Below are 12,745 nucleotides of genomic sequence, written 5' to 3' on the forward strand. Positions count from 1 at the left end.
ATTCATGTGGGTAATAAAGTATCATCTCAAAAAGCATTATATGTAAAAAAAAATCTAGAAATACCTGAAATAAAAGAAAGAAGCAATATATGCTAAAGAAGAATGTTGACTGCAATTGCATAACAATTGGAGTTTGATAAGGCCACAAACCTATCGTCGTCAACAAAACTCGATAAATATTGTAATAACGTTCACCATGAAAGACCATCTTACTCGGAATATGTTTACAAATGTAAATATTGCAGATATTTTGAACGGTGTCGTATTGTACTACGACTGAACGTTTTAAATTTTCCGCGAAACTTTTTTTGCAAAAAAAAATGAATGTCATAACCAGTACTTTAATAATTTTCTGTAATAACGCAGTGAGTTTAAAAAGCGCTATAATTCCATCAAACATTTGACAATGATATAATATTATAAATATTATGCGGCAATTTGTAGCTATTATATGAAAATATACTCTTATTATCTTATAGTTTGGACCGGCGGAGTTCGAAGTAACTTCACGCGAAAGCGTAGTTCATATTGTGACAGACTTCAGTGAATAAGTTCTTTTAATCATTTAAATATTTCTTATAATGCAAGATATTAGTTTCGTAGCATTCGTATTTTATGTTATTATAATTTGGAGAATAAAGTAAAAATTTAAAGCACCAGTTTAAACATGCACACAATTGACGATCTTTCGCACGAATGATACATGTGATCAAAAATTTCATACATTGGTCCTACGTCTAAGACCATTCATAGGAAAGAAATGATTTATTGAGTTCCTACATCCAGAAGAGCTCCGAATTGTTGAAAACTCCGTTTTTGAAATATATAAAATATAAAATGTGCTAAAAAATGTAATGAAAACATCAAAAATAAATTATTCCACAAATAAGAAGTGCAAATTTATAATACAAAAATAAAAAACCACGTACATACAAGAAATCGTCAATCATCTACCTATTTAATTGGGCTTACTTTCACTTTTCGCTACACGAACATTTCAGATTTCAATCACATTATACCTTGGTCTTTTTGCAAGAGCCAGTAATGTGTTTACTAGACGTTTGTTCGCGTCGCAATTCTTGACATACTCCATCCATAGCTTCTACTCACTTCAACGAGCCTGGAAAAGCTGTGAATTAGGTCACTGACAATTTACTCCGAATACACACATCTTTTACAATTTTGTTTATTTTAACTCAATTATTTTTCAAATCACCGAATACAAATTCAAAATGACGGATTGAGTATGACGGCCCAATATGCAATCCAATGTAATACATATTTGAAGTTTGAAATCAACATCGCGGAGAGTTTCCTTCAGCTGCTCGTATGTAGAGACCTTAAGAGCTTGGACGTATGACGGCGTGTTTTGATCGATTTAGATTTTTCAACAACTTCTAAGAAGAAAATAAAGCAGGAAATAGTTTTAAAAAAATAGAATAGGAATATATAGTAGAAAGAGAAAAAAATAGTAAATATACGTTCTTCTTTCTCGCATGATTTTGCTACAAGATGATTTTGTCCTAGACACCTTCCAAAACTCGTGTCTAAACTGTTATTAGAAAATACGATTCATGATTCATCCTGTTGATTATTTACTGTTGTACGATTTCCGTTTGCATATATTATTAGTCAAGTGCTAAAAATTAAAATTATTTCTGTCATGTTAGTGCTACTAATTGTGCCTATATTTAAATTTTAAATAATAATATTTGAAGTTTTATGATTTGTTCGAGCAAATAATTACGTACCTAGAAATTTGTCATAATCGGCTGTTATTAATATAACTATCATACTACAGAAGGTTCTATACTATTACAATTTTTTGTGTGTTATTTCTTTGTCGTGGTATATATTACGGTAAAGTATGAAATTGCTGTAGTTATAAGCTAAAAAAATAGTTTATATCACAACAATAAAGATTTCATTGTTATAAACATTGTTATATAATAACAATGTCTTTTTAAATATGCATAAAATACAATATAACGAGATAAAATCATTCTTTTCTAGACAATCAGTTCACTATAAAGTAGTTATTACTGTAGAAAATCCTTCTAGAGATGGCATATAAATATAACCAATTTTTAGGGCATAAGTTTTCATAGAATTTTGCATCACAAATAAAAGCAATTTTTGTATCGATAATGGAGCTAAATACCACATTGTACTGTACCTAAAAATTTATAAAATGTTAGATTTAACATTACATCCAAAAGTCAGGTTTTTATTACGCTTGCGCATTTAAATTATACATAACTACTGTTTTTGCTCATTTTAAAAGTGTAATAAATTTATAAGTACTATATATTCAGAATGTCCTAAAATAATCACCAAATATTTTATGCGTAGATAAAACGGACTAAACTGAGTTGGAAAGTCTACCATTTTGCTATTTTCGCAATAGTTAACAAACATTAATTTTTAAAGAAAGATATGAATACTCACATCCGCCTAGCCTACTACTGCCGAATATCATCGATAGCTTGACGCACGGAGACTTGGGGATTGCCTAGCAAGCAAAAGTCCAAAATGTCATGACTCGAACAGCGCGGCTCGAACACTTGCCTAGAGACCCTCAAGTAAGAGATACGCAAACACCCGTTTGAAGCTGGCCCCCCAATATTAAAAAATCGATTTTTTTCTTCATGCATTTGTTTCCTCATCGTTTATTCACGAATGCTCAGTTGGAATTTTTGTTTGCTCACCCTTAGTTCAAAAGATTTGTGAGCAAACGATGAGCAAACGGATACATGAAGAAAAAAATCGATTTTTTAATTCGATACCAAAACATAATTTTCATATATCTTTTGAACTAAGGGTGAGCAAACGAAAATTCCAACTGAGCATTCGTGAGCAAACGATGAGCAAACGAATGCATGAAGAAAAAAATGATTTTTTAATATTGGGGGGCCAGCTTCAAACGGGTTACGCAAACTCCGTTCGCAAGAACATCACGGTCTCCATGATGTTCCATATGTTCGTAATATTTATATGTATAAACACATACAAACATACCACGTCTTTATTCTGCGAATAGGAATAGAATAGAATATGGTTATGCCATATTGGTTCCGTCATATTCTTCTATCGACACCATCAACCAATCCCGTCGCAGCTTTAAGAAAAGTTTGCGCATATCTTACTTATTTTTTTTCTGAAAGATGGATTTCCGATTTCTAAATAAATCACGTTTTCAAAATGAACTCACTGGACTGAAAAAGGCCAGACAGATCAATGCATATCATAAATCATCTCTTACTTGAGGATCTCTACGTTTGGCCAGACCATCCTCGCTTCTCGTGGTCTGCACGTCAAACAATTGGTGGATGTACATTTGGCAGTAGTAGGCCAGGCAAACGCGTGTATTCGACTATCTTTAAAAATTAATATACGTATCTTGTTAACTGCAAAAATCGCAAAATAGTATAAGACTTTTTGTCTCAGTTTAGTTTATTCTACCTGCGCATGAAATATTTGGTGATTATTCTAGAACATCTTCTATAAAACGTGTACTTAAAACCAGAGACATTTAAAGTCTTTAAATTGAAAAAGTACCGCAAATATTCAATTTTTTGCATCAAAATGGCTGATAGCCATTATACATAGTGTACGAATGTATCTACATATTAGGTGCAGCTTTTAACTTTTACCAGCTTTTCTATGCATTTTTTGTCAAACTGAACATAACACTTCACACAAAATTTATTTCTTTTGTGATTACGCATCCCATGCAACAATCGACGTCATATGGTCGTCCAAACGACATTGCTTTCGTCATACATTGAAGTGTATGTTCCTAAAGACATAGAGTACACATTTTTTGCACGTACAATGTACCAACCTTACCAAACAAAAAGATTTGTAATAGACGTCATTAGTATTATACATCTAATCCCAAACAGCACAAAGAATTAAGTCTGAAAATATTTTTCTTGTTTATATGTATATAAATTTTTGTGCAAAAGAGGGAGACATCAGTCATTGTCAGTAAGGTCCAAGAAATATTAAAAAACTATCAATGTTTATCTCGGAATCCACGGACCTATATAGGGACTCACCTTCAAGATATTATATCATCATTTTATCAAAAAAGGATAAAAACTGTTCACTCTGAAGAATCTCATTATATTGCGCTTTTTATTATATTTGATATGGTTTTTTAAATACGAGTAACTTTGCTGTGTTTCTCTAGTAGCGACGTCGCATACTAAAAATTTCAATTGAAAATTGAATATTGTCGACGTACCTTGGACATCCCTAAAACTGTGTATAAATAACTTTAATACGGAATGCCCAAATAACGTCTTTGGGATGTATTATATTTTAAACGCCCAACATACAGCGACATAAACTGGATTCTTCTAGACACATTTCGAACTTCCAAGAACATCGAATTGTTGCTTGGGATGTGACGTAAACTTCAATTTTCTGAACCGTATGTGTACCTTTCTGCACTTTTATATACTAAAACCTCAATAACAAATAAACCCGTATTAAACTAAATAATACATAAATTAAATATGCACATATTTCTTTATTCATAAATAAATTATAGATAAAATAATTGATTTCTATAATTTACATTATTATTTATAATAATTGATTTACATTAAAAATGCCAAAGAATTTACGAATTATTGCCATGTTGTGATCCATTGCTAATGCCAACGTTTCGTAAATCTTACCGTTTATTTCATCAGGGTAACGAGCGCACTGATATAATGACGAAGTAAACGATAAGATTCACAAAAGTTGGCATTAGCAATGAATCATGACAGAACGATATTCCGCCTTAACGATATAGCCTTTAGCACCTCTAAAAAAGATGCACGCCAAGGTCTTCCAAAAAGTTTAATTGATTTAAATATTTATTTATATATTTTCCCTCTCAAACAAAATATGTTTACACAAATACGAGATGTGGTCATTGAATTTGTCGAAAAAGTTAATTGGTTTTATTGAGATATCATTGAAGATTTGAAGTTTTATATGATACATACGCAGCTTTAAATACTTCTGCGCTATGATCGATAAGTGATTGTCCAACAAAATTACATAAGAACATCAGTATAAAATGAGATGATACCATTCCGATATTCATTGCTATTTCAGAAATTTGACATGATACTGTTAGTGCATTGAATAGCTATAAAGACGTATTATATTATCATTCATACAATAATATATCAATCTATAAGAATTCATATATATATATATATATAATAAATAATAATAGAAATTAAATTATATAGACATAATTAAATTACTATATATATACGTAAATGCATTACTTACTCGAAAAAGGTTACAACTTAAAGATATTACGCTGATTAGCATTACAGCGGAATACCATTTGTTCGCAATACTCATAAAAAATGTAGAAAACCTTAAACAGCACAAGAAAATCTATTTCATACCTTTGAATCAATTATATAAAAAATATATTTCTTTAAAATTTTAAAATTAATATTTATCATGCAAAATAAATAAATGTTAAAACGGTAAATAAAAAACTAACTGAATAGATTTTTTATGAATATGAATAGCACGATTAATTCTCTGACACATCACGTGTGTTTTCTGATAAGCCGGAATTTGAAGTGTATGTTTAGTCACTGTATTTTCAATTATATTACTGCAAACAATTTTTATATAATTAACAAACAATTTGAGATAAATTACTTTCTTCAGCAAAATTAAAAGATACGTATATGACATACCTAGCGATTTTAAAAGTTGCGCAAGAATGATTGAGAAATGCCAATGATAATGTTCCAATTGCAAGTATCGTAAGCATTCCAATTAGCATTAATACAATTTCATATATTAAATAAATATAAAAATACTGGTTCTCGTCAATAAAAAGTTCAAAACCTATCATTACTTTACGTGATCGAGATTTATTCATCGGACATGTAACAGCATCAAGGACAATAGGTATCAATTCTGTAGTTATAAGAGCAAACATACCAAATACGGTACAAACTGGAAATGTAAAAAATCGAGCTATTATACTGTATAACTATATACAATACTATATAATTATCATAACTTAATTTAATCGTCATAAGTAAATAATTTCAAACAGAGGAGTACATATTGAAAATTGTATATAATTTACTTGAAAATTATATACAATTTACTTTATAATTTACTTACAACTTAGAGTTAACGTTATAAGGCGATTTTCAATAGCGTATTTCTCTAGTATTCTAATTTCATCATTATTTTCGATTGAATTCCAGTCCAATTTTACTTGTTTCAACAAATATTTCACCTATCATTTAAACAAAAAATTGTTGCTTCCTAATTCATCTTATTTGATACGTTTAAAATTATGAAGAGGAAAAAAACTTCGCGTAAAAATAAAATTACAGATAGTACTTACTTCTTTAGAATTAAAATAATAAGAATTATAAGTTATAATAAATAATATAGTAATGAAAATATGTGATAGCTCTTTAAAAATAAATTCCAAGTCGCACGTCGTTGTTAAAAAAGTCATAAACTGCAACATATATGAGTATGATACAATACCTATACCGAATTTATATAACAAAGAATCATTCAATAAAGTTATGTATAAGAAGAGAAGCATCGAAAAATACCTGGAACAAAAGAATGAAGTAATATGCGCTAAGGAAGAACACTGATTGTATTTGCATAACAATCGAGGTTTGATAAGGCCACAAACCGATCGCTGTCAACAAAATTCTATAAATGTTGTAATAACGTTCGCCAGAAAATACCATTTTACTTACAATTAGTAAATGGAATATGTTTACAAATGAAAATATCGTAGATATTCTGAACAATATTGTATCGTAATACGTACTGATCGTTTTTAATTTTCCGCAAAATTTCTTTTGCAAGGGAAAAATGAATGACATAACCAGTAATTTAACACTTTTATCTAATAACGTAGTGAATATAAAAAGTGCCATAATTCTATCAAACATTCAAAATAATGATAAGATATTATAAGTATTTTGCGGCAATTGTCGCATGTTATAAGAAAATATACCTTCATTAGATTCTTATGGTTTAGACCGGCACAGTTCAGAGTAACTTGGCGCGAAAGCATAGTTCGCAGTGTGACAGACTTCAGTGTGCAAACATATTTCATCTTGAATCAATTGATATACTTTATAGTGCAAAACATATGAGCTGTTTCGAAACGATCTTCTCTTGAATGATATATTACGTGTATTATAAGCATATTTTATTGATTTTTTGCAATAGTCAGTAACATTTACTTATAAAATTCAAATGTTTGAGCACGATTGTGAGGAATATGTAAGGAACTTACTGGATAATACGTTGCGCGCCTCGATTGCTTGCTGATATACAATAACATTTTGACTAGCGGCGTATTCATCATAAACAAAGCAAACTGTGATTTAATCGCGCGTCTGTGATCGTGCCAAAAGTCAGAGAAAATACTACTGATTACATTACTTGAATGGTATAAAAGAATATTTTGATGTAAAAAAATACTGTAGATTTCCTTTAGGGTCTCTTTTACCAACCTTGGTTAAGATAATCGACCATTTCATAGATGTCAACTTGAGGACTATAAACTATAAATGTGTTTCGCTTTGTCAGATCTTAACTTCTTCCTTTGGTCTAATATGTACAAAAATACAAATTGTAAAAGCACAGAACACTTCTTCCTTCTCTAATAACGAATTGTGTTTAGTCCTCACATTGGCAACGATCGCTTTTTTTTTAACCAAGATTGATAAAAAAAAACCCTTAAAGTGTCACATTTAGTTGTAATATTGATTTCAGAAAGTGCAGTATAATTTATGTATGTCAATATTACCATATGTAATTATTATTATTAAATCCCTACGAGATTCTTATAATATATTTTTAAAATGCATTTTGGTAATTTCTACTTTGTAATATCAATCGTACCTACGACATACATAAATAAACTATATACAATATTTATAATTACGTATCTCGCAATTTTTTCTAATTTGAAAATATATTGAATTATTTGTACATTTTTTCATATATGAGATTTTATATATAACCAATTTCAGTTCACTGTATGTTGTAAATTCTTATGAAAACATTAGTGTTTAAAACATATTTTAATAAATAGTATTGTTCATTTTCAGTATTCTCTTAAATACATACATCATTATTTGTTGATGGGAAAACAAGGAAAAGTAAAATACGCAGTAGAAATAAACCTTGGCATTATCCAGTATATTACTTTACATTACACAAGCCCTAAATCAGTAATATTCCGAAAAAGTGAAAGCAAAAAGGTATGTCTCAAACTAACAAAAAGATTAATCTCAAATATTCTCTTGTTGCGTATCTACGCTGTTATAGCGCTTGCTGTATAATTTGTGCAATACAAACTATGATTTATTTTACTACAATCGCTAATATATGATTTCCCTATGCATGTATTATATATCGAGTGCTAAAAATTTAAATTTTATAGTAAAATATGATATTTACGATATATTTATTTTAGTAAATAACTACGTACCTAGAAATCCGTAATAGTGTTCTATCATTAATACGTATAAATATCACTACATTCAAGGCTATAACCAATTTAAACTTTCGTTCTGTATTATTTTATCGTCGTAGTATATATTACAGTAAAGTACGATATTGATGTAGTTATGAGCTAAAAAATATTTTAATTCTTATAAAACAATCATTAAAATCTAATTATTACAAACAGTGTTATTGTTTTTTCAAATACGTTTTAATTAAATATAGTAAAAAAATAAGAAACTTTTTTTTCTAGACAGTCAGTTTTCTACAAGGTATTTATATTACCGTAGAAAATCCCTCTAAAGATGATACGTAAATGTGACCAACTGTTAGAGTGTGACTTTTCAAAGAATTTTGCATAACAAATAAAAGCAATTTTTGTATTGATAGTGGTGCTAAATACCACATTGTGTTATACCTACAAATTTATAAAATGTTAGATTTAGCATTATTTATAAAAGTAAATTTTTATTATATATATCTGTATATTTAGATTAGAGGTTAATTTTGTATGTACCCTTCTAGCGCAATATAATGGACCTATTATTATAATTATCAAGTATAGAATAATTATCCTTTTTCTATAATTTAACTTTCAAAGTTATTATTTTTTAAATAATATTTAAACAATTGATGAAAAATGTCATATGATATGTAGATATTAAATTTATCAAATAAAGCTAATTTCGTCCGTTAAACATTTTTTATATGAATCGGTATATGATACTTACGCAGCATTAAACATTTCTGCGCTATGATCGGAAACTGATTGTCCAACAAAATTAGATACAAACAAAACCAAAAAATGAGCTGTTACCATACCAATACACATTATTATTTCGGAGAATTCATTTGATACAGTTAATGCATTAAGTAACTACAAAAATGTATTCTATTACTATCGTATTCCAATTTATATATATAATAATATATGATGAATTTATATCTATTAAAATTGAATTATATGTAAGACGTAAAAAATGTGTTACATACGTAAGTGTATTACTTACTCGAAAAAGATTGCAACTTAAAGACATTACGCTGATCACCACTATAGTGAAAAACCATTTGTTCATGGCATTCATATAAAATGTAGAAAACCTTCAATAGCGAAAAAAAGTCTAATTCATACCCTTGAATTAATTACATAAAAAATGTGATTTTTTAAAATTAAAATTAATGTGAATCATTTATAATAAATAATAATGTTAAAAAAATAAATTAAAAGACTAACTGAACAGATTTTCTATGAATATGAATAGCACGATTAATTCTTTGATACATCACGTGTATTTTCTGATAAGCAGGAATTTGAAGCGTATGTTGAGTCACTGATTTTTCGATTATGTTACTGCAAACAATTTTTATATAATCAACAAACAATTGAGATAAATTACTTTCTTCAGCAAAATTAAAAGATACATATATGACATACCTAGCGATTTTAAAAGTGGCACAGCAATGCCTGATGAGCGCGAAAGATAATGTACCCGTTGCAAGAATGGTAAATCCTCCAATTAGTATTGTTATGATTTCATATATTAAATAAATATAAAAATACTGTTCCTCATCGATAAAAAATTCGAAATTTATGTTTACTTTACGTGGTCGAGATTTGTTCATCGGTATGACAGTGTCAAGGACAACTGGTATCAATTCAATAATTACAATAAAAAATATAGCAAATGCGACGACACCTGGAAGTGTTAATAATAAAATAATATAATAAGATGACACACACATAACCTTGTTCAATTATCATAAATAAACTGTATAAAAGACACTAAACAGACACATATATACATATATACATACTAAAAATGTTACAGTAAAACAAGAAAATAATGTAATATGCAAGAGTATAGAAGACAACCGCAGGTTGTCTATATTGTAAAAAATAATTTACGAAATAATATTGTACATTACATAAATTCGTCAAATTTATTGATTTCTATAGCCTTGTATATTACATGATTTCCTTGTTTTATTGTATTGATTAAAGGAGTCTATAATTTATAAGTTTAATTTATTATTATTGTTAAAAATGTCATTTGTATATTATCTATTTTATAATTTACTTACAACCTAGAATTAGTGACAGAAGACGATTTTCATTAGCATATTTCTCTAATATTCTAATTTCACTATTATCTTTGATTGAATTCCAGTCCAATTTTATTTGTTTCAACATATATTTCATCTATCATTTAAATAATTATTACTTCCAAAATTTCTTTTTATCTGATACGTTTAAAATTCTCAGAAATAAAAAGACTCCGCCATCAAAATAAATTTATAAATAATACTTACTTCTTTAGAATTAAAATAATAAGAGTTATAAGTTACAATATATAATAAAGTAATAAAAATATACGATAATTCTTTAAAAATAAATTCCAAATTGCACGCTGTTGTTAAAAAAGTCGTAAGCTGCAACATATAATTATATATGATAACAAATAATACCAAAACCTTTTTTTCAGTGTACTATAAATGTGACGTGCGTGATTAAGATATTAATGTAGTAATGTATCAATGATCGTAAATGCTGTGTGTAAGTGCTATTTCCAATATACCTAACTAATCTCTCTTTAGTATTGCCTTATTAGCAGAGATATTATATTAGGAAGAGTCAATATATCTATAATGTCATAATATCACCTTTTTCTTAAAGAATCATTAAAAAAAATGTTAAGTGTAAGAAAAAAAATCGTCAAATACCTGAAATAAAAGAATGAAACAATATGCGCCAAGGAAGAACACAGACTGCATTTGCATAATAATCGATGTTTGATAGGGCCACAAACCAATCGCTGTTAACATAATCCTATAAATATTGTAATAACGTTCACCAGAAAAGACCATCTTACTTAGTTGATGAAATACATATGAATGGAAACATTGCGGAATTACTGAATAATATTGTACTAAATTTTTTTTACTTTTCTCAAAATATCTTTTGTAGAAAAAATGTAGTAGGCTATATAATTTTATAATTTTCTATAATTAAGCAGTTAGAACAAAAAGTGATATAATTTTATCAACCATTTAGAATGATACGCTACATTAAAAACGCATGTTTTTGCGATAATTGCCAAGGTTATAAGAAAATATACCTTTCATTATATTCTTATAGTTCGGACCGGCGGCGTAGGTCGAAGTAACTTGGCGCGAAGCGTATTTCTTAGTGTGCATACCCCAATGAACAAGCAAGTTTGACATTGATTCAATATACCTTATAGTGCAATACATCACATACCTAATCCATCGAAAGCTTTCTCCATTGAATGTTGTACAATATCATATGTATTATACACATATACTTAATTAATTTTGTTGAAAGACCAGTAATGTGAACACCAAAAGTTTGTTGTTTATTCCTGCACTAGTTTAGACAATGCAAGAATAAAAAAGAGACCTTAGAATCCAAACATTCGGGTACGATTACAAGGCACGTGCCGAGAACTGTCGCACTATACGAGAGTGAATCGAATATTTTTGCGGCAATTGTCAATGTTGTAATAAAATATATGTATATCTCGCGCGTTTTTTTTGTTCTTATATATTTTGGACAGGCGTAGCTCAGCGTAAAAGTGGCGGAAGGATACAGTTCATGGTTCGACAAAATTCAGTGGACAAATAAATTCTATCTCGAAGCAATTAAAAATATTTTATAATATATCTATCTCTGCCGAAATATACATTTATGGGATCCTCCCACAAATTCTTATGAAAACATATGTTATGAAATACATTTAAATAAATAATATTGTTCATTCGATATTCTCTTAAATATATTACATCATTATTTGTTGATGAAAGGATAAGGAAAAGTAAAATGGACAGTAGAAATAAATTTTGGCATTATTCAGTATATTACTTTATATTACACAAGCCCTAAATCAGTAATACCCCGAATGAGTAAAAACAAATAGGTATGCCTTAAGGTGATGCTGGACCCGCCTGTTTTATCATTTTACTTACTTAGTTAAAGACTCGTTTCTCTTAATTGCATTTACGGATGGAAAAATCCTTCTGCATAATTAAAGTATCGACAACAATGAATTGCGCTAGCTACATTTCAATACGAAAAACGGAAAAAAAATTTACAGTTTCGTTATCGAAAATCACAGAAGCCGATAACAGAACTGTAAGTTTTTAATTTTCTTCCGTTTTTCGTATTGAAATGTAGCTAGCGCAATTCATTGTTGTCGAT

General features: G+C 28.7%; 1 protein-coding gene across 1 annotated transcript in view; it reads right to left on the minus strand.

Annotated features, from left to right (window-relative positions):
- Window positions 1-1,097, minus strand: part of LOC108771638 (uncharacterized) — a 72,237-nt gene extending 71,140 nt beyond the window's left edge. Inside the window, exon 1 of the mRNA XM_018536977.1 lies at window positions 1,020-1,097. Within this exon, the coding sequence (XP_018392479.1) occupies window positions 1,020-1,097 (78 nt within the window). The remainder of the gene's footprint in view (window positions 1-1,019) is intronic.
- Window positions 1,098-12,745: the final 11,648 nt, after the last annotated feature.

Source organism: Cyphomyrmex costatus, unplaced genomic scaffold, assembly GCF_001594065.2.
Source record: "Cyphomyrmex costatus isolate MS0001 unplaced genomic scaffold, Ccosl1.0 scaffold164, whole genome shotgun sequence".
In the NCBI taxonomy this organism is placed as follows: Eukaryota; Metazoa; Arthropoda; class Insecta; order Hymenoptera; family Formicidae; genus Cyphomyrmex; species Cyphomyrmex costatus.